General features: G+C 46.8%; 8 protein-coding genes across 8 annotated transcripts; 3 read left to right on the top strand and 5 right to left on the bottom strand.

Annotated features, from left to right (window-relative positions):
- Nucleotides 1-1,247: 1,247 nt before the first annotated feature.
- On the bottom strand, nucleotides 1,248-1,406 carry EDB91DRAFT_1048098 (uncharacterized protein; the record flags this gene model as incomplete). Its single annotated transcript, XM_041313366.1, has 1 exon — nucleotides 1,248-1,406. A coding segment is annotated over one exon (159 nt), but the record flags the coding sequence as incomplete, so codon positions are not given.
- Nucleotides 1,407-4,495: 3,089 nt separating this feature from the next.
- On the bottom strand, nucleotides 4,496-4,937 carry EDB91DRAFT_1079529 (uncharacterized protein; the record flags this gene model as incomplete). Its single annotated transcript, XM_041315140.1, has 2 exons — nucleotides 4,496-4,644; nucleotides 4,703-4,937. 2 exons carry the CDS (start codon nucleotides 4,935-4,937, stop codon nucleotides 4,496-4,498), a joined length of 384 nt encoding a protein of 127 aa, XP_041180362.1.
- A 3,245-nt stretch (nucleotides 4,938-8,182) lies between these two features.
- EDB91DRAFT_1048199 (uncharacterized protein) lies at nucleotides 8,183-9,333 on the bottom strand (the record flags this gene model as incomplete). The annotated part of the gene is made up of 2 exons (XM_041313376.1): nucleotides 8,183-8,637; nucleotides 8,685-9,333. 2 exons carry the CDS (start codon nucleotides 9,331-9,333, stop codon nucleotides 8,183-8,185), a joined length of 1,104 nt encoding a protein of 367 aa, XP_041180361.1.
- A 1,718-nt stretch (nucleotides 9,334-11,051) lies between these two features.
- On the bottom strand, nucleotides 11,052-11,567 carry EDB91DRAFT_1245298 (uncharacterized protein; the record flags this gene model as incomplete). The annotated part of the gene is made up of 3 exons (XM_041322527.1): nucleotides 11,052-11,264; nucleotides 11,319-11,379; nucleotides 11,440-11,567. The coding sequence occupies 3 exons, from the start codon at nucleotides 11,565-11,567 to the stop codon at nucleotides 11,052-11,054; spliced, it is 402 nt and encodes a 133-aa protein (XP_041180360.1).
- Nucleotides 11,568-12,134: 567 nt separating this feature from the next.
- EDB91DRAFT_1114949 (uncharacterized protein) lies at nucleotides 12,135-13,405 on the top strand. Its single transcript, XM_041317913.1, has 4 exons — nucleotides 12,135-12,388; nucleotides 12,454-12,525; nucleotides 12,582-13,131; nucleotides 13,190-13,405. Exons 3-4 carry the CDS (start codon nucleotides 12,598-12,600, stop codon nucleotides 13,304-13,306), a joined length of 651 nt encoding a protein of 216 aa, XP_041180359.1. The 5' UTR covers nucleotides 12,135-12,388; nucleotides 12,454-12,525; nucleotides 12,582-12,597; the 3' UTR covers nucleotides 13,307-13,405.
- An 89-nt stretch (nucleotides 13,406-13,494) lies between these two features.
- On the bottom strand, nucleotides 13,495-15,365 carry EDB91DRAFT_1345031 (uncharacterized protein). Its single transcript, XM_041325833.1, has 4 exons — nucleotides 15,228-15,365; nucleotides 14,882-15,150; nucleotides 14,812-14,832; nucleotides 13,495-14,758 (listed from the first exon to the last, which is right to left on the bottom strand). Exons 2-4 carry the CDS (start codon nucleotides 14,948-14,950, stop codon nucleotides 13,538-13,540), a joined length of 1,311 nt encoding a protein of 436 aa, XP_041180358.1. The 5' UTR covers nucleotides 14,951-15,150; nucleotides 15,228-15,365; the 3' UTR covers nucleotides 13,495-13,537.
- Nucleotides 15,366-15,800: 435 nt separating this feature from the next.
- On the top strand, nucleotides 15,801-16,556 carry EDB91DRAFT_46189 (uncharacterized protein). The gene is made up of 2 exons (XM_041327347.1): nucleotides 15,801-16,113; nucleotides 16,175-16,556. Exons 1-2 carry the CDS (start codon nucleotides 15,906-15,908, stop codon nucleotides 16,321-16,323), a joined length of 357 nt encoding a protein of 118 aa, XP_041180357.1. The 5' UTR covers nucleotides 15,801-15,905; the 3' UTR covers nucleotides 16,324-16,556.
- Nucleotides 16,557-16,925: 369 nt separating this feature from the next.
- EDB91DRAFT_1235790 (cytochrome P450) lies at nucleotides 16,926-19,040 on the top strand (the record flags this gene model as incomplete). Its single annotated transcript, XM_041321366.1, has 13 exons — nucleotides 16,926-17,071; nucleotides 17,125-17,221; nucleotides 17,275-17,411; nucleotides 17,467-17,592; nucleotides 17,641-17,890; nucleotides 17,942-18,058; nucleotides 18,112-18,214; nucleotides 18,275-18,361; nucleotides 18,416-18,450; nucleotides 18,500-18,546; nucleotides 18,596-18,718; nucleotides 18,767-18,796; nucleotides 18,851-19,040. The coding sequence occupies 13 exons, from the start codon at nucleotides 16,926-16,928 to the stop codon at nucleotides 19,038-19,040; spliced, it is 1,488 nt and encodes a 495-aa protein (XP_041180356.1).
- Nucleotides 19,041-21,097: the final 2,057 nt, after the last annotated feature.

Here is a 21,097-nt window from a genome sequence, read left to right as displayed (position 1 = left end):
TGAGCACTGCCATTTCCACCATGCGAGAAGCATCGTCCACTTTCTCAATGTCTGTGTTGAGGTAGGTGTTGAGTTCACCAGTAGCAGGTGTGCTTGAAGGCTTTGTGAGGGCGGGCAGGCAATCAAATATATTGGCAGTATCATTATCCTGATGCTGTCAAGTAGAGTAAAAATGATTTTGGTAAAACAAAACCAAAAGCAGTTGGACGCACCTGAGCCATCACATCAACACTCTCTTCCAACCTTTGAGGAGCTGCAGTCTGAGAGTGGTATGCATATGAGCGCTCATACTCATTGCATACCATTTTGCATGCCATCAAGATCCAGTCCTCTTCCCACCCAGCAGCCTTGAAGTATTCGTGTTTGTGCCATGGATGTAAGACTAGAATATACACTAAGCTAATAATGTAACAAAAAGGGAGCATAGTATGTACCCATTGCAATGTGGTAGGTCTCTGACATGTCAGTAAGAGAGTAGTACCTGTTCAAAGTCTTCTTGGCAAGGCGGAGGGCTGCACGAATGGCAGGGTCAAGTGTTTGAGAGTTGATGATTCCATTGGTGAACACAGTGTCCAAGTGATCCATCACAGGGATCACCATGGCAAGATTAGGTGTTCCATGCAAAAAATATAATGTAGTGTGCTTTAAGATCTGTCATAGTGCTGTGATGAAGCAAAGTGGCTGAATGGTGTGACATGTAACATACCTTCAACACGTCACACAGTTGTTTCACGAGCACCCATTCCTTATCACTTAGCTCAAAGACTCCCAGCCCCAATCATTGTTTGTCCGTCATTGTGTCTGTGGCAGGGTGATACTCGACCGCAAATTGCAGCATATTGAAGGTTGAATTCCAGCATGTTGAGACATTGTGTGGCATAATTCTTACTGGGAGCTTCAATTCAGCCAAGGTTTGTTTCCATTCTGGCAGCAATAGTGTCATTGGATGGATGATCTTGTAGGCGAGTTTTCAGAGCTGTTTACTGAGGGTCAGAAGGTGGCAGTGAGGTATGTGCTTGCTTGTACAAACCTTGACGAGGAGTAATCTAATCAGTTGTATGTTTGCTTGTAGCTCTTGGTGATCATGCACTGTCAATCCAGATGTTTCATCAACACACCCTTCTGTATTATCAACTTCATCAGAGTTTGGGTCACCATCCCCATTCTCAGCTATCATCGTCTGGTCCTCCCATTCGATGTCAGTTGCAAGTTCTTGAATTACTTCTTCGGCACCAGTGAGGAACTTGTCAGGCCATCTTCTTGGGTAAGTCAAACTCCTTAATCAATGATTTCGCAATGAGATTGACTACATGCAGAAAGCAGCATGTCCAAGCAGATTCCCCACCAAAATGTGCCACCAGATCTGCCAGTTCTGCAGTCATGGTGTTGTTATTGGATGCATTGTCAGCAGCTCAATATCTACGAATATGTGAGTTCAACATTTCTGGATACATATATGAGAGTTGACTTGCTGTCATATGCCTGATCCGACCACTCCGATATCAATATCCGCTCTGCCCGATTCTGCATCACCCCCGCTTTCCGACCACATCTGCTCCATCTGTCCTCTGCTCCATCCAATCATCAGTCTGCATCCGCTCCTGCGCTTCTGCTCGACTGCCCGACCGGTCACCTTCTAGAATGTCTCCATTCAACTGGAACATCTTTCTGTCATATACCTGATCCGACCACTCCGATATCAATATCCACCCCGCTTTCTGACAACCTCTGCTCCATCTATTCCTCCGCTCCGTCCAATCATCGACCGCATCCACCCCTACATTTCTGCTCAACCGCCCAACCGGTCCCCTTCCATAACGCCTCCATTCAACTGGATCCGCTTTCCCCTTTTAGATATATACTTCCCCCTTTGGTACATAGACCTTTACTTCCGGATCACCAGTAATTCCTATTACTGCTGTGGGTGAGGAAAATAGACTCTGTGTGAATCAGAAGTCTAACAAGGGTGCGAGGCTTATACTCGTCCCGAGGGGATTGCTACTGGGTAGCGAGTCCTCAAATAAGTGCGAGGAAACAAAGACTAGACTCTGTCTAGCGACCCGAAGGGTTCCGGTCCTTACTAGGACTGGGAACACAAAGATGCGGAGGGTTCCCGACGAGCGGAACTCAGCGCGCGACGAGCGGAACTATGGGGAACTAACGGAACTAACGCGGAGCAAACAGGACAAATGGGGAACAAACGGAACTAATGGGGAACAAATGTAGGGAAAAGAAACTACGAGCCTGCAGGAGGATGATTGGGCAAAGTCGGACCAGGCTTGTGTCTGGTACTTGCTCCAAGTCGTCGGATCTGATGTCGGGCGTTTCGAGCGGAACTCATGGGGGCGGGAACGATGCAATGTGATCAGGAATAGATTTGGGAAGATATTTTAAACAGTGAGTGGAGTACTGGGAAGTACTCTGTAAGTGGAAGTGGAGTCGAGTCTATCAGAAGGTAAAAAACTAAGATCCCATCTATTGCTACCTATATAGGAAGGGGTTCTGAATTGCAATATGCTACAACCGGGTGAGGCTGTGAGATAAGGAATCGGTCCCGAGTAGTGGAAGGATCCGTATAAGTACCGTAACACATGGGAAATGAGATAGGAACATGTTAGTGACACGGGGAACGTAGCTAGTACTCACCAGTGAGGATGGAAGGACATGGACAGGACAGAGGAGGATGTTCCGAAGGCTGAAGGAATATAATGCGTGTGGTACGTGATTGTTCCGCTGGGTTCCGCTGGGTTCCGTATAGCAGACGGGTCGGGGAAGATGCGGATGGGTGGCGGAACGTGCGGGAAAATGGTGGGAAGGCATGGGAAATATACGGGATATGGGCCTACAGTGGGGACAGTTCCCCACACCGCTCGATCACTGATCCGACACGTACATATCGATATCCAGCTCCGACTTATGTCTTCACCTGTGTAAAGTACTTACAAACTATATCCTTGGTACATAGCGTTACTACATAGTTATCCTGATCACTGCCTCATACATAGAAGTATATAACATATCCTGTACTTAGATATTTTCCTCAGTCTTAATATTACTTGTCTTCTCACAGTTACCTCTTGTGAGAATTCTCAGTAGGACCTTGCCTCCTCTGGACACAAGTCTCAACTTGTTGTCACCTCCGACCCTCCGCTCCTGACTTAGAGCCATGCTCTAAGTGTCCCCCTTATTTCTCCACCCCTATCAATATTCCCCTTGTCCCTTTTCCCATCCTCCGCATTATCCTCCGCCTTCCCCGCTCCTACCAAACACTCCCTCTGCTCCTATCCACCCTCCGCATCACTCCCCACCTTCTCTGCTCTGCTACTAGTCGGCCTGCCGCTAGTAGCTCTTACTTCCCAACCCTCAAAGTGGACCTAAGTGGTCCACTCATCCTATTGTCAGACAGCATTGGACCTGCTCCAAATTCGGGGCACGTACTCAGCTAAGGGCGCAGCGCAAGAGCTAAAGCCAAGCCCCGACCTCTCTGCCTCCTGAGCCGGCACAGTACCTAACACTTTCCCCTTTTACACATATACTTTCTCCTTCAGTACATAGACCCTTACTTCTGGATCACCGGTAACTCCTCTTACTGCTCGATCACTGATCTGACACGTACATATTGATATCTGCTCTGACTTATGTCTTTGCCTGTGTAAGTACTTATAAACTATATCCTTGGTACATAGCTTTACAACATAAGTCTCCTAATCACTGCCTCACACTTAGAAGTATATACCATATCCTGTACTTAGATATTTTCCTCAGTCTTAATATTACTTGTCCTCTTGCAGTTTCTACTTGTGAGAGTTCTCAGTAAGACCCTGCCTCCTCCAGACACAAGTTTCATCTTGTTGTCACCTCCGACTTTCCGCTCTGACTTAGAGCCATGCTCTAAGTCTTCCCCCTTACTTCTCTGCCTCTAACAATAATCCCCCTTTGCTCCTATTCACCTTCCACACTATCCTCTGCCTTCTCCGCTCCACTCCTAGTTGGCCCACCACTGGTAGCATTTACTTCCTGACCCTCAAAGCGGACCAAAGCGGACCACTTGTCCTACTGTTGGACAACATCAGACCCACTCCAAGTTCAGGGCACGTACTCGGCTAAGGGTGCAGTGCAAGAGCTGAAGCCAAGCCCCGACCCCTCCGCTTCTTGAGCCCAGCATGGTACCTAAGCCTTGCCTTGTCTGTTATTCTAAAGTCTTTTTAGTATCTTTACAAATGCTTCAGCCAGGTGCAATCCTGTGTGCAACTGGTTGGATGGAAAATAAGGTTCATTTTATACTCAGTATGGAGCTCCAATGTACTCACTTTGAAAGCTCTACAATGTCTAGGAGTATTGCCACTGGTTGACCCTCATGCTAACATCTGAGTAGGAATCTGAGTCTGATTTGAAAGTGTTAAAAAGCTTGGTGCATGATCAAGTTCATTTTTTGGGATTAGAGTCAGTGTGTAAGTCTTAAGAAAAAATGTGAGTGCTTGGACATGTGAAGATGTTAAGGTGTGAAACCTTTTCCCTTTAGGGGCAGTACCTCACTGTCCATATCATTGCTTCCATCTATGTCCTCACTAGCATCTAGTACTAAAGATTCAACTTTGCTCATAGAATTGCTGAAAGATTCTGGGTCCACTTCAAGGATCATGCCTGGATGGTACACATATTTAGCATACCTCAGTGAGTTTTCGAGTCTGTTGGGACTGACCAAAATAAATGAATTGATCTGTCCACTTCTGACCAGCAGGATGGTGAGTCTTCAAAACTTCATTTCCTGTAAGTCCTTCCTGACTGCTCTTAACCATATTCTTGCCACTTTTGACAATCAAATACCAGTAAAACCCATCTTCGCTTTTCAAGTTTGAGCTCTTGTGGTTCTCAAGAAAATCAGACAGTTGAGGGAAGAGGGTGCATAAATATTTATCAATGTTGCTGTTTGTCATGCTTGGTGCAATCTGTAAATCATTGCCATCAAATCCTTTGGATACAGCAAACTTGAGCTTTCACAGCTCTTCAATCTTGGTTGTGTCAGGTGTGACCTTCCATTTCATGCAACCCTTTCTATTCTAACCAAAAATGTGTGATGTTAATGCTAGTATTACAATGTACAACAATGATATGTATTCACGAGTCCAGCAGTCACCATTACAATTGATCCAATACCTGTCTTTCAAAGGTTTGCTGCAGTTCTCTTTAAGTACACATAAAATTTGATCAATGAGTGGCAAAATTGACATGCTATGGAGCCTATTACCTTGACAGCATCCCTACTACTACCAGATTGCACCCCAACCTTTGCCATATGGCTTGTCGAAGCTGATAAGGTTATGTCTTGCTTTCGGAACCCCTCATCTTTCTCGCATGGCACTTGACTTCTTGACCATTCCAGCATCAGTAAAACCTTGATTTACTTAATCAGACTTTTTTGAACTTTTTGATGGTTTTTACTTCTTTTCAAAAATGAGTGGCCTTTTTTGCAGTTGTTTTTCTCAATTCACTGCCTGATCCAAACTTGTGTGTTCCAATATGATTTATAAACCTAAGAGACATGTTTAAAAACATAAAAACATAAATTTGTTACCAGTAAGGGGCACAGAGTGCTGATAATTTTTATTTTCAAATACTCTCCTGAAGTGGTAATCTTTACAAGTTGTGAACTCCAACCATTGCAACAGCCGTGAATAATGATAATAAACTATTCCTGATACTCAAGCTGGGACCAGGCAGTGAATTAAGAAAAGCAATTGAAAAAAAAGTTTGAAAAGATGTGAAAACCATCAAAAAGTCCAAAAAAGTCTGATTAAGTAAGTCGAGGTTTTACTGATGAGGTACATCTGTTGCTCAGCATCTTATGCAATTGCAACTAACATGCATTTTTAGCAATGTCAGTCGATGTTGAGTGAGTTTTCTCGTGGGGCCGCTTACTTCTTTCACATGTCTGTTCACAACTTTCTGCTCAGACCACATGTGTGATCCTTTGCCTCGGTTGCTGGAGCTTGTTGGGATTGGTCAAGGATAATGATGTTATGCCAGTGGCAAGGCTGCCAGATGTCAAGGGAGAAGAAGTTGAGCTTGAAGATGGCTGGGATGACATTATATTGACTTGACCTATGTGACACCCACAGGTTTACCCCCAGAAATACTATACCCATGCAACCTGTCTGCACCCATTGAAAGACTCATACCCGTTGGTACCCTTGGGTATATGGGTACAGGTATTTTGCAGGTACGGGTGCGGGTAGAGCTCTGTGCACCCGCAGGTTTACCCATGCTAATGCCTAGTTGTGCTCGTATTGTCTCACTCTACTATCTCCTGCTCCTTCATCCCTGAATCTAACAAGAGTGACATAAGATCTGACCTTTATATAGCTTGGTGCCTAATTGGGTCTCTGAGAGTTATAACCCTCGAATCCATTACTCCGCTACACAAGCAATACCAGCATTACCTCAGTACTTCAGTAGCTCGTATACATGACTTGGCATTAAGCCAACTGACACCCGAAATACCATAACATCATCATCTGAGCTCATACCATCAAACGGATAAAGTGAAAAATTCTAATTCTTTATTTTAAGACTTTCCATGTAGCCATTAAGTATTTTGCCTCGTTGTAGATTGACGGCTCAATAGGGGCGCTCAAGGTTAAAATGCCCAACGCCCAAGCCCAATGCCCAACCTCATGACCAAAATGAGTATACCTAGAATAAATAGAAGTAAATACTGAGTAAAGTCACCCAAGCCTACATGATGAGATAAGCTACTTACCTAAACCTTGTTGTGCGAAGCGCTGAAACCTTCACCAAATGTCTCCCCCTAATCCTCAGCATTTCTAAACCTTTTCATACTCTTCTCGTACCTAAACCTTGCTGTTCCTAAACCTTTTCATACTCTTCTCTTACCTAAACCTTGCCATTCCTAGCCCTCACCACAACCTTGTCATATATTTTATTGTAGCAACATGTAGCTGCATGTTTTTTTCTCAATTTCATTGGAATTTCACAAAGAAAAATTATGTCTGAGCCTCAAAAACAACTCAAATAGTCTGCTGAAGGTTAGGAAAGGGTTAGGAATAAAAAGTGAAAGGTCTCCTAAGGCACACAATGGTTTAGGTACAAAAAAAAGACTTTAAAAAGGTAGGGGTATGGAAAGGTTTAGGAACAGTGAGGTTTAGGTACGAGAAGAGTATGAAAAAGTTTAGAAATGCTGAGGATTAGGGGGAGATGTTTGGCGAAGGTTTCAGCGCTTCGCGCGACAAGGTTTAGGTAAGTAGCTTATCTCATCATGTAGGCTTGGGTGACTTTACTTGGTATTTACTTCTATTTATTCTAGGTATACTCATTTTGGTCACGAGGTTGGGCGTTGGGCGTTGGGCATTTTAACTTTGAGCACCCCTAATTATGCGCAAATGTCACGCATTATCACGTGATGTAGGATGTATTTGCATGAGGTTTACCTTAGTCTACTGTAGTTGAACCTACTTATAAGTCTAATGCTTATATTGACTCTCTAGATCCTATGTAGCCTACTGTGTAGGTGTTGGAATGACGGTATCACACGTTAAACCACTGCCAATCAGCATGCTGTGTGAGCGCACCCATACGAGGTAGATACAACTCCCTTTGAATGGGAGCATCTTCTGTTGCAAGACAAGTTCACCTCCACGACGGATCCTGCAAATGCCAAACTCAAACTGGTGGATCATTCTTGTTTTAGCTTGGAGCTTGATTAGGAGAAGTAATTGATTACTGGGAAGAATCCTGATTATCACGTACTGCATCATCAACCTGAGTATGGGAGGCCGTGTGGATGAAAACCAGGATCATGATGGTCGACCAGGGTAACGTCACGACACGTTGATGGGGGCAGAGTCGATTGGGATATGCGGCATTGTTGTGAAACATAACGATGTTTGAAACAACTTGATGGTGGAACACGAAGGGCGGCTCTTGATGTGGGGAACCTTTCCCACAGCACGAAAGTATTGCGGGAAAGTACGGGCACTGTTGCCCACCGTCAAAGAAATTGATGCAGAAAGAAGTACATGATTGAATCCATACTAGTACAGATGAAGGTACCGCACAAAAACCATTAACAAACAGCGCTAAATAGCATATCGTATCAATAGCATAGCATATCATATCAATTTCCAACTGTACATTAGCATCTCCTGCTCAAACATACACGCACCTACCGCAAAATACGTCCAATTCCACCGCACACTGAGCACGGTCGCACATCAATTATCAAGAGAGGCAATGTTCCTGTGCCTCCACACTTCCAGCAAAATTGGCCCCCGAGGCGTGGATCACCCGGACGCACAGGAACGGCGTGCGGGACGGGTGGGTAATCGCCCAAGCCTATTATTGGATTATATACGTAGAGGTCCTGGCCGTAAGGCACGGGTGCCTGTGGGGGAGCGCCGTGTGGCGGCCCGCCGGTATAACACGAGGGTTGGGGTGAGAGCTGCGATGCCTGTGGTGGGGTGAACCTGGGTAGAGCACGCTGAAACTTGGAGGAACGAGAAGAAGACTCGGCGCTCCAGGGTGTGTAGGTTAATGCACCCGCATACAGTTTCCCATATTTCTCCCAGCACTTTCCGCAGGGGTGGGAGGGATCATAATTCTTGTATCCCGTGTTTTTGCCTAAAAGAAGGTGAGAGGATGACACGAGAGGATGGGAATACACGGACATTTGATGCATATGTGGTCCTTGTTGGGGTACACGAGGAGGCGTCCGTTATGTAGCAACGGGTGCCCAGGTGTAGGCGTTCTAGTTGGACTGCCGTCGTCCGGAATTTCCTGCGAAGTGGTCTGCTGCGCAGAATGTACTGGACCTGGACCGCCCTGGTAAGACGGTGTATTAAAGCCCTGGGTCAGACCAGAGGAAGAAGATTGTGGGTATGGAGCTGCATAGGTGCCCGCTCGCGACTGCTGCTGCGCCCGCATCTGCTCGGTATGTACACCCGAAACAGCATCCACGGCCTCGCGCACCGTATCGAAGAGTGCTCCGACCAGGCCGCCCCCTCGACGCTGATATCGCTGACCAGGATACGCAGACCATGATGTTGGGCCAGAAGATGACGTAGAAGTAGCCCACGGTCGCGGCTGCGGAGGTTGTTGTGACGGTGACTGCGGCTGAGAATATGACGATGATGACGTATGGGATGAATGCGAATGCGTAGAGGAATGCGAGGGTCTGTGGGTAGGTCGTGGGGGTTGTTGGAAGGGTCTGCGAGGACCGACTTCCACTGTGGTCTCTCCATGGTAAGTGTCTGCAGATGGGGTGTATGCTGGGGGCATTTCCTCCTCAAGGCCGAATGGATCGTTTGGTTGGATCATGTGTGGTGGTACAGCATCATGAGCGCCTGATAAAGGGTCTGCCAGGCTCGAGGACTCAGCTGGGCGAAAAGAGTTCGTTGGCGACATCAGTTCTGAAAATGAAAAGTAAAAACGTAGGGTTATGTATATATCCTATATGGACGCGGGAGACACAGCCAGCTGCGGTCGCGTCAATTGCTAGTGTCTGACACTCTTATATATGGAATGGCACAGCCACAGATGGCCCGAAATGTTCCCTGTGCATGCTCATCAACGGCTTGCAATTGGATAATGGGGATAGCTATTGCGCTACATGTGCGTTAGGTCAGCCACCAGAGAGTCGAGACCAAGCCCTTCTGCTAAATCAAAATTTGTGACCGCCAAGAGGTAATTCAAGTAAGACGTTTCCCAAGGGATGACGAAGACCACGTCTCTGGATCTATCACACTCTCGCCTATTTTCACGTCCTTTTCATAAAATTCTCGGATGTAGAGGACAAGCCTTGGCATGACAACGAATTGCTGGATGTTGAGGAGCAATCGGCCGACACAATTGTAAATGAGCGGGCGTGTAACTAGTTCAGAACTTTTAAGTGGCATATAAGAAAAAAAGAAAAATTATCACTTCGTTAAGAGGCAGGATATCAAAAATGGGAAAGCAATTAGACACAATATAGCTATCGAGCTTTGCATAAGCCCAGTGTCAACTCGAGACCAAATGCGAAATTCTCTCAAACGAAAGTCGGCAGAATCGCATGGTGGGTCAATGGAGGGTTCAGATTTAAGGAACAGTTGTAAGTCCCCGAATATATGCCGTCTTCACCTGGAACATCCAATCCGTCACTTTCCACAACGACGCTCGCCCGAAGCAAGTCACTCACCGACCAAACTGCTATTCGCACCGACAGCTAGGCCTATCAAGATCCCAGCACACAAATTCGCAAAAAGCACAAAGAGTGATCCGATTACAATCTTTGATCGCGGATACTAGAAATAGACGCATCAACATAACTGCTGTAAGTATTCATCAACCCCTCTCGAATTCATTACTGGCGGAAAACACTCACCGTCCACAGCGACAGAGCTCGCATACTCAGCCCATATCTGTGCTTCGTATTTAATAGAGCCTAGCAAAAGACGCATCAAGGAAATGATGGTGATACCCACATCTATGGATCAGATATTATCTTAGGCAGGATTCAGCAGAGTATGCAGTTTCTTGTCCAGACGAACTCCTGGACAGAGGCAAATCAGAGTTGATAAGTATATTAGAGACAAAGGAACCGTATGCTGTCAGTCTTGTAAATGGTCTGCAGACTCCCAAGCACAACGGTCGAGACTGTATGATGGAAAATCGGCACCAACCACCTACAGAGTAGCGAATTATCAATAGTCAACTACGAAGCTTCATTGAGATACTGCAACTCACACAGCGAACAGTATCCCAACGTAGTGAAGCTACATGCATGAGAAGTGACATAGTTGCGAGCACATGAACAAGGCTCACAAATATACTTTTATATAGCGTTGTACCATGGACCTAGGTTTAAGCTGAGGAAGTGAATTTGCTTGCGCCACATATTCGAGGGTCCTAGGATCTTCACATTGACCGCTCAATGTCACAATCAGTTCATCATGATTTACGGCATCGTGTACGCTAGAACATGAAAACGTTACACAGCAGCTGAGCGCTCTGACTGGTAGTGTGATGCTTATCACTCATCAGTGGACCCATATGCATCATGATGACGGTGACGACATGTATTCCGAGATACCTTGACTGTATTGGGACCATAGCCCCTCGTCGTCAAGAAATAGGCGCTCCGCAGCCCAGCTGCCCAGGAAATCCGTCAAGACACGCGGTGTGCCTGGCTGGTCCTGTAAGGGTCCCAAGGACCGTGTATATCGCTGCTCAGAGAATTCGGCGTATGCATGATCCACATCAAATAAGAGCTATGAAAATACCAGCATGAATCGCATACACATCAGCAAAGGTCGCGAACTCACCTGCCGGGATTGTTCTTCGGTGGTTTCTTCGGATGCCTTCATGATGTTCAAAGTAATAAGCCTGATATCCCAAATGCGAGCCCAAGATATTAAGCCAAGCGAGCAACGGAATTGGACGCACCAGCTGACCATTTTGCTCCGTCCCTCCCAATTCTTGCTCTCCTTGAACCTAACATACCCCGTGACAAGCTCCTGCAAGATCGGGTGAAGCTGACCCTTTGCGCGTAGCCTAAGCTTCAACGCATCCATAAAGGTGATAAAATTCTGCGCTATTGGTTGGAAAGTGAAAGACTCGAAACAAAATACCAACCTGTGTGGTCTCTGCGATCCACCTCCCAGTCAGAGGTACGCCAACCCGTACGCGATGTAATACTTATCCATCCAATATCCCGTCATGAACTACTCAATGGAGGGAACAGAGTCTTGACCAGCTTGAGCATGATCATATATTGTGAGAAGACGCGTGCACGCAGGAGAGTATTTCTTGCAGCGTATGTATTCCTAAGTCTGACATGAGTTGAATTTAGGATGGGAACATAATGTACTGCGGTAATTGCATCACGAACATAGGCACCCTCAAGGTAGTCGAGCGCGATTATGATCCCGTACAAGGTACCAAAATTGTATTTTTCTCATTCCGCATTGCTCGCGTACAGTCGAACTTCTTCGTCCAGCGAAACGGTTGCCATCTTCTCCTGAATTCAATGGTCCTGGATCATGTCATAATGTGGATGTCCAGAAGAAGTGAAGTCGGTTGTTTGCGGCTGTTTGTAAGGACCTTTACTTTGAACCACACGTTTTAGGGGCAAATGTTGTGTCTAGAACAACATCCTCCAAGGCCGCGACTAGGCCTGCCGCCTGTCAGACGTACAGTCAGGATTTTATTTTTATGACAGAAATGGTAGTGCTCGCAGATTTGAATATCTTAACTATTGGTTACCAGATCTGCACAAAGGTCTCTACCACGACATTGAAGCGCCGCACACCGCGTAGCGAGTTCTTTGTTCTTTGTTCCTTGTTTCTGAGCCACATTATTTTACGGCACAGGACTAGGATTTAAGATCTTGCAGGTTCGTCCAATGCTCGTCAGCTGTCCTCCGAGCACTCAATTCCTGCCTTTATCATCCTACCTCAGTCTGAATAGTCTTGAGACTCGTTACATCGTCCCGTACAACTTGAAGCAGCTTCCGATACACGGAACATCACTGTAGGTCTGGTATTTCTTCGTCAATGTCTACTATGAGAAGCTGAAATTTGATTCAGTTCACTGCACCAAACCATGCCAAGGAACAAGAAACCCCAAAGTATCCTGCGCAATCGCGTCAACTTTCCACCATTCAACGGCCTTCCGGATGAGGCTGAAATTGATCTCATTTACTGGGATGAGGGCCCATTTGGATTTGCACCCAGCCAGCACTGGTGTTTCCTCGGCGAGATCGTCGATTTCATCGGGCTTGCACGAGTTCTATTATATGTCAAGGATAAGGATGGACAGGTCATTACCGTCGCGCTACACACAGACGATCGCGGACGAGCGCTTGCTCCCCAAGTCAAGAAAGGCCACACGGTTGCTGTGTTATATGGCGAGCAACATGGATTCCTAGACATGAGCGTCGGACTACGTGTTGAAAATGCCTCCAACATCAAAATCATACCGTGCTCACTCGAGCAACTACTGAGTGCCAGCGATGATATCGCTGCACACAGAGGTCAGCCAAGACACTGTGGTTCCTGTGGTAAGGAGAACACCTCTGAAAATAGGCACTGCTTGCGCTTGTGTTCCCGCTGCAAACAGGCGTCGTATTGTGGAGAGGTGAGCATCAGCTGTATTATATCGTAATTAAAGTTGTGTGTTTGATCCCATTGCTTAGGATTGTCAGAAGAAAGCCTGGGTTGATGGTCACAAGGTTGATTGCAAGGCCCTTGCGGGGGTACAGTGGTTCGCAGGAAAAAACTGGATAGAGTTTGACGACTATTTTTGTTTCTGATGTTTTGCCATGTCCCACTGTTGGCTTCGCGAATCATATTATTTTCCTATTAGTCTGATTCTATTGTACGACTGCAGCAATTCTATTTTGTTGATCCCACCTCTCGGACCAGCGCTCCATGTCAAGCGCTTCGAGTTTCGTGAGACGCAACGAATATTGAACAACACATAATCAACTTATATCTACATCTACAGCCAAGGCCAACACAATCATCTCGTCAAAGGCTGAGTCTCATGCAAAATATTTATCACTAGGATCCACTACTACTTCGAGGGAAGGAATAAGGGAAACATATTCCGCTCGCTCCTCATCTGTCATCATCACCCGACCACCGAAAATCAGGTTCTTCAGGGGACACTTTGACCGAACTAAGAACGCCTTCAATTCCTCATGCTTATACGTCCACCGTGCACGGCAGCGAGCTTCAAGCACGCGCAAATTTGGGAGTGATAGAGCATCGAACAGGTGGGACAAAGGGCGTGTCAGCCCAGAATCATAGGCGACGCGTAAGGATTGAATTTCAGCGTGTGTGAATGGCTCTAAGGTTTGTGTTTGGTTGAATGCCGCGCGAATCGTTAACGAGGAGAGGTTGGGAGATAGCTGGAGCAAATGGAGGACTGCATGCGGTTCACGTATGGCAATCTCAACATTTGTTAGGTGGGCCCATATAGTATTGAAAGAAGATAAGCGCTGGAGGTCGAACAACGGCCCCGTTACCTTGAGACTGCGCATAGTGATCGGCAGTTGCGAGATAGAGTGTGTGATAGCTGGCATAATATGATAATCGTGCATGCCTATGGTCAGTTTCTCCAGTGCTTGGAGGTCTGTTAACATAAGTTCCGGTTTGTCGGCACCGTAGACAAAATAGATAGATAGAGACGAGATTTTATCGATGTGAGGCTGAAGAAGGCTCCGTAGCTTGGCCGAATGATCATTGGAGCACTTGAGTGCCAACGAGAGCGGGAGTCCCTGCGGCCGCTTGAGCCATGACTCATAGCAGAACGCTGCCCGCTGCCAGTCTCTGTCGTCGACCGTCGCAGACAGCCTGCACCACAATCGGGGCATGCTCACAGCAACCTCCCTCCACCGTCGGCATATTTCGGTCAACAACATGGGAGCGTTTAGCCTTGACGGGGGTAACAAGAATCTGGTTTCCGGGACACAGAGGTCGAAAATTTGGCATAGGACTTCAGTTGGCAAGCGCCAGAGAGAAGATACAAGTCCTTTGTGCAAATTAATCGACTGGGCGATCTTGTCTTTCTTTTTGATGAGTTGCTGATGAAGATTTTGTATCCTACATATCACGGTTTCTAGACCTGAGATCTCGAGCGAGACTGCATCTAACTGCCGCTGGCGCTTGGAGATGATAACGATGATACTCTGATCTTTGTGCTCAGTGGCAGAGTGGTCGGTATTGGGGAATTTGGAGTATGGTGTTTCAAGGTCTGGGATCTGGTCATTGATATTGTCAATAACATGGCGCTGATGTGTTGCAATAGACATACGATCACTTGTGAACGAGTGAGCTGAAGCAAATGGTTATTACTTGGAGTGACAATAAAATTGGGCACTTACGATGTTTTTCAGTGCACCAATGATAGCTGAGACGGTTGAGAAATCGGTTTCTGAGTTGGCCGTCTGCATTTCGTTTGCTAACGCGATACTATGGTGCTGATTCCGTTTAAATATTCCACGCACTGACAGTGGGAAGCTCGTTGAAGGCCCCAACAGCACAATAACGCGTTACCAGCGAGAACGCGACCTGGCTGAAGAGGTCCTCTGGAATTGCGAGATATAAATATATGCTGCCACACAAGCCCAGATATGAAGATCAAGTTCGCATACTATAAAGACAAGAAAGGAAAGGAGTATTCAATAGGAAAGTGCTAAGTATTTGACAGTCAGTAAAATGGAGACGTACGAAACATTAAGCGACAGTAAACAAAGTGTCGTGCGCGGTTAGGGAGATGTTTCTTTGCGTGTAGTACTTATACGAGACTCGAGTGTGAGAGCGACAGGTAAAATGTATGTTGTTCAAGTTGCTAATGCGAAGGACAACGTACGTTCTGAGACGAGTCACGGCCAACGTCGCAAAACAAACATCAATAACGCGGTTGATGTATATACGGAGACATGACTCATAGTATCCCCACCGAGTACGATGCTAAGCTTGAAGGGTTACCGGTGAGTGATCTTCATTCCGACTCGTAGAGACAATTCTGATACTTATTCAGTGATGATCCAATCGGTCGTCCACAAAATACCCCGGCGGGCAAGAGTGCAGTTTGTATCGCTGAAATCATCGCTGATCAATCTCCCAATATCAATATACGGTCCCCTTCTCGAGAGACAGATTGAGTGTTCGCATAGCATGCCACACCCTGGCATTTTATTATTCTATCTTTGATTGGAACAATTTTATATACAGCGTTCACAAACACTTGCTGTCTACCTCAAACCCACTGATGGCGAGGGAAGAGAGGCCTACGTTGGCTGGACCGGCGTAGCCTCCGCGTCCTCCCTTGCCTCATTCGACTAGCTGTTTTCTTTCCCGGCTGATGGTATCGCTTGAATCGGTAGGTAGAACCGGGTTTATTGTATGACCTCCCATACCAAGACAGTGGGCACTGAACTAAGTACAGACGACTGGGATGTAGTTGTAGATGTTGACACCTGGTGTCTCGCTGGCTTAACTCTACCTATGCCAGTAACTGCGTGCCAGCAGCAACTTGATAGCACTCTCCTCTCCCAGGTAAGAGTCGCAACAAGAGATCAATCTAGGCGAACGAGAGTACGGCTAACAATTGGTGCATGCCTCATACTACGATGATTCATATTGCTAACCCGTATCTTTCCCTCACCAACTAGTCTCACTCGACACGCCTGCAACTATAGCAACGCTGCTAACAATCGACACCGAGGTTGGCATTACCCCTGAGTCACACAAGGAAATCGAAACAAAAACAAAAGACTCATCTTCAACAAGCATAGAGCTTGGAACCGTTCCATCAACGTAGGACAAACCCTCATATCCGCCCGAAATCCTCCGAGCGCTCCCGAGTGCCGTTGAGGTAGAATACAACTTTCCAGTTTCGAGCCGACGACAGCCAGGTAGATATCGGCGACCCCGACTCCGAACGCTCGCCCTTTCCCCCGGGGTTTACTTGCCAACTGACTCTTACACATAATAACCGGGGAGCCACGTATACCCGGACCGCTCTCCTATCGACGCAACATCGACGGATTCGAGTCCCTCAAGACGTGGCACCAATGGAATAGAACGAGTATACTTTCCAAATGAATTACAAGCGGGGCCCCGTTGTGGCATCCGTCGGCATCATCGCCCTACTCTGGGTGTATTTTGAAATGGGGTGTGACAAGTATGTCCGTCGCTCTCTTGGTGGTTGGGTTCTGCCACGTACTAATATACTATTACAGGCCAGCAGTGTCATATCCACCCTGGGTACAGGTGACCCATCTCAGGATAGCTACACGGTAATTAAAAAGAGTCGTTCATAACTTGAATGCCCCGTAACTTACGATGAGTTCCCTCCAAGCCTTCCTTGCGCTCCTCCCATCAGCCATGCTGCATCCACCTAGCCTGTCGATATCTGACAACATGCAGCTCGTCCTCCGTGCTGTAGCTTGTCTTGGGATAATAGGAATAATTGCTCGGGTTTACCTTCCTACATCAAAGAGTGGCCTTCCTCTCCCACCATCCCCTCCCACTTGGAGACTTCGTGGACACTTACTGCCGCCTCGCAGGTAAAGTTTCATAGTTGACCGTTGCTTTCTGACTGTGTCTTATCGCCGATTAGCTCATTTCTCACTGTAGCGGGATGGATCGATGAATACGGTCCTCTAATCACCATTCGGTCAGGACTTGAGAAGATCGTTATTATCGGCCGTTATGAAGTCAGTCCCTCCACGCCGAGTTTCTCATATCCAATCTCAACATCCTGTTTCAGGCCGTGGTAGATATCATGGAGAATCAGGGCAAATCACTAGTTGATCGTCCTCGCAGGATTGCTGCTGGAGAAATGTTGAGCGGCGGAATTAGCATCGCCTTTGCACCCTTTGGGGAAAGGTTTCTTCGCATGCGTAGGTTAGTAGTCCGCGATACTTTCCCCTATCCTATCTCACTTTTCAGCGTGATGCAGAGTACTTCATACGCATCTCCAACGTAAAGCAGCTGAGGCTTATCAGCCCCTGCAGATGTCACTCGCGAAGAACACTGTCCTTGACATCCTTCATGATCCATACAACTTCCAGAACCATGTGACAACGTAAGCGCTTTCGGTTATAATAGTGCATTATTCACAGCTATTTTGAAGTTATGCTATGACGACAATCACTAAAGTTGTGTATGGGAAGACTACGCCCACGTATTCGACTGATCCTGAAGTCGTTGAGATTAACGAACTCCTCAGGGTGTCTAGAACAATCGTCCGTCCTGGTGCTTACCTGGTGGACACGATCCCTTGGCTCAAATACCTTCCTTGGTATGGCCGAGAATTAAAGCCGTGGTTTGAGAGGACCACGAAATTCAACATGGGTCATCTGAACGGCGTGAAAGAGCAAATGGTATGTATTACCTTGCCAATTCTTACATGAAATGTCTGAGTTGTTCCGCAGCAGAGCAATGTGAACATCGGCCCTTCGTTCACGAAATATATGCTAGAAAGTGGCAATCTCTCAGAGGCTGAAATGGCCTCGCTTGCTGGTGCCTTGTTTGCAGCTGGATCAAGTTCGGTGAGGCGTTGTTCTGTTGTCTCTGAAGACGTGTGGCTAAAAACAGGTGAAAGACTTCTTTATCGATATGCACGGTGCTCATGGCAGCCTCTTGTTTCCCGGAGGAGCAAACTATAGTTCAGGCCGAGCTTGATGCGGTCATTGGAAGGCACCGAGGTAGCTCGACTCCATATTGCAGTTATGTAGATCCAATTCACAATGATTTTTGCACTAAAGCGCCGACCTTTTCCGACCAAGAATCCCTTCCTCGCCTGTGCGCCTTCATTTCTGAGGCTCTGAGATGGAGACCCACTGTTCCTGATGGTGCGCACTTCCGTTTTGATTCCGTCCCTGAAGTCTACAACATTTACACTACAGGATTGGCTCACCGAACAACCCAAGACGTGATTTGGGCAAGTAATGTCCGAAACAGCTATCATGCAAATGATGATCTGGCATCAGGGAAACTATTGTATTCCAGCGGGGACTACAGTATTCGGCAACCAATGGTAAGCATCGTGCTTTAAAATATGATAGGACTGATGGTTATTGCCTTAGGTCCATTTCTCGAGATCCAGAAGTCTACCCTGAGCCTTGCGTATTCAAGCCTCACCGCTGGATTGATGACCAAGGTCGCCTGAGAGACGATCTAAAATTATTTGTCTATGGGTTTGGCCGGCGGTATGCACCGTCTTTCAGTTATTCGTTCTTGCATAACTTTTCTTCCAGTGCATGTCCCGGTCAACATGTTGCAAACAGGTAAAGCTATCCTTCCACGTACATCATCTTCCGAGCTCACTTCGACCAATGAAGATCGGTATTCATCAACTCGCTTCTTATTCTTTGGGCCTTCCGGCTTGCTCTCGATCCCACGAAGCCGTTGGATGACATGGGGTTCATGAACGTGGGGATGTCAAAACGGCCGTGCGCAATTGAGTTTGAGACGAGGATTCCGGAATCAGAACTCAGGCGCATGTTGCAGAATTATCCTGAGGTTGTATGAGAAACCTTGACGCTTGGATAATATCGCCGCCCCAACGAAGAACCGGTTCGGGACGAACCACCAATTCATGGCATCATCCCCGCCTGTGACTCCCACATAATTACAGTGATTATAGGAGATAACACATGTGGCTCGCACCTGTAAGGTGAAGTAAAAACAGTAGAACAACGCCTCCTTCAATATCTCTTGGATAAAGAGGAACTTCATAGAGCTGCAGGTAATGGTGCATTATTTGTTCCTTCTGTATGCGTCAAGCAAATCTTCGTGCTCGACGTTCTATCCGCTGAGCGATAATTGCATGTAAAGGACAATACACTACTTACCTCACCCAATGAGGCAAAACGAAATTGAAGCAACAAGATAAAGACCTTCCAATGAAAGTGCACGATGGCCCAAGGGAGAACATTTTTATCATGTTGCCCAGGATTCAACCCCCCCCCCCCCATATCCATCTGGGAACGGATCAGTGAATAACAATGAACAAAGAGAACACAACTTACCAATCCAACCTCCATTGTTTATCCAACCGTTCGACGGACAACGCGGTGAAATAGGTCTGACTGGCTGGGGCGCAGAATTAACTTGAAATTGTCCATAGGACATGATGTAAATATCGAGAGGATTTAAAGTAAGTATAGAACGAAGAGACATTGCCGAATCACTCACTTTTATACTGGTATAGTCTGCGCACAGGCCAGAAAGGGAGCTTCGCCAAGATATTGAACTGCAAGCAACTCGCTAGTCAGGTCACCGTGAGCCGAGAATGCGGCAGATAGGTTAGAATGACTAACAGTATCCATCTGGTCAAAAAACAACAGGTCAAAGTCGTTCGTAAGTAGCGAAAGTGCAAAGACTCACATGTGGTGTGTTGGACCGCAGGTCGATGCTGATGGTGGTCAAAGCACTGAGTCACTCACACAGACGCCGTATTACAAGATGTGACATCTAATTATGGTATACAAGTGCCGGTAAAGGTAGCGAGGCCGAGTTTTGAAAAACACGCACTGCAATCTCATATGCAACACACTGTAAGTATTCCAATCATCAATGTGCATAGCGACAGTGGTGGCTACAATCTCTCCCTATACATACAAGGAATCAATATGCCGAAACGTCCTCCAAATACGGGACCCGAAATTATAAATTGAATTCGTACCCGATGAAGATCCGCTCCTTGACAATCCGCTTTCGTGAAATCTGATGGGCCTCCAGGCGAGTGATGTGTGACCTGTTAGCATTGCGAGATAGATTGCCTCCCTATCTTTCAGAAAGCATGTTACCATTCGACTGACGTTATTTAGTAAAGGTTGGACCCCGCAAACTGCGTCGGAGAAAGGCACAAATATTTTTTCGTGTATTATCGTCTTTATTGTCCCAATTACATGTCTTCGTTGTCCTACTTGTCGAGCTCGCGGTCTTTGTGCACAACATCCTCTGCCTTTTTCTCCAATCCTAGTGCCTATGAATGCCGCCATCTCTCTGCATCCTGCCTATAACCCTTGACACCAATCCTGCTCCTGCTCCTTCCTGCAGCTTGGCTAGGCCGTCGCCGCCGGTATTTTTTTTCGGAACAGCGCATCACGACCGGTAAACCAAAGACACGAAAATTTAAGTTGGTTCACAATTAAAATTTCTTGATGTGTAAAGAACAGAACACTCTCAAGGAGAGGCTTCACTACACACCCAATTTCTGGAAGACTGTATGGGAGAGGGTGGGACACGAGGATGAGGATGTCAAATTGGTATATGGGGAAGCGCTGCCCAAAGGAATGCGCTCAATCATAAGCGTCGGTGCGGTGACTCCAGTCGAGGTCTATCCGTCGGTACTGATGTCCGTAGGCTGTAGAAAGCGAAAGCTCGCGGAGGGGTTTGGGGCAGCAGCGGTGGTTTCTGTTGGCGGTGTCAGCGCTGGACGTTTAAGGGAGTGATGCAAACGTGGCAGAACAGCGCAGAATGGGCATGCGCGAGGGCGGTGAAACTTACCGAGCGGTGGTTGAGGTCTTTGCCACTGATGTAATTGATGCGTTCAGGAACCTGTGTTTCCTACCCTGTTTGGA

Source organism: Suillus paluster (assembly GCF_016628075.1).
Source record: "Suillus paluster strain FC165 chromosome Unknown EDB91scaffold_10, whole genome shotgun sequence".
NCBI classification, from domain to species: domain Eukaryota; kingdom Fungi; phylum Basidiomycota; class Agaricomycetes; order Boletales; family Suillaceae; genus Suillus; species Suillus paluster.
Note: the sequence above shows the minus strand (reverse complement) of the source record. Positions and strands in the feature narration are given on the sequence as shown.

Excerpts from the sequence above, each read along its gene's own strand:
- EDB91DRAFT_1114949 (XM_041317913.1), top strand. The coding sequence starts at position 12,598 with ATGCCAAGGAACAAGAAACCCCAAAGTATCCTGCGCAATCGCGTCAAC. Across the intron at positions 13,132-13,189 it reads AGGCGTCGTATTGTGGAGAG|GATTGTCAGAAGAAAGCCTG; the intron begins GTGAGCATCAGC and ends CCCATTGCTTAG.
- EDB91DRAFT_1345031 (XM_041325833.1), bottom strand. The coding sequence starts at position 14,950 with ATGCAGACGGCCAACTCAGAAACCGATTTCTCAACCGTCTCAGCTATC. Across the intron at positions 14,833-14,881 it reads TTGGTGCACTGAAAAACATC|CTCACTCGTTCACAAGTGAT; the intron begins GTAAGTGCCCAA and ends CATTTGCTTCAG. Across the intron at positions 14,759-14,811 it reads TCACTCGTTCACAAGTGATC|ATCCCAGACCTTGAAACACC; the intron begins GTATGTCTATTG and ends ATCAATGACCAG.
- EDB91DRAFT_46189 (XM_041327347.1), top strand. The coding sequence starts at position 15,906 with ATGACCTCCCATACCAAGACAGTGGGCACTGAACTAAGTACAGACGAC. Across the intron at positions 16,114-16,174 it reads GAGAGTACGGCTAACAATTG|TCTCACTCGACACGCCTGCA; the intron begins GTGCATGCCTCA and ends CTCACCAACTAG.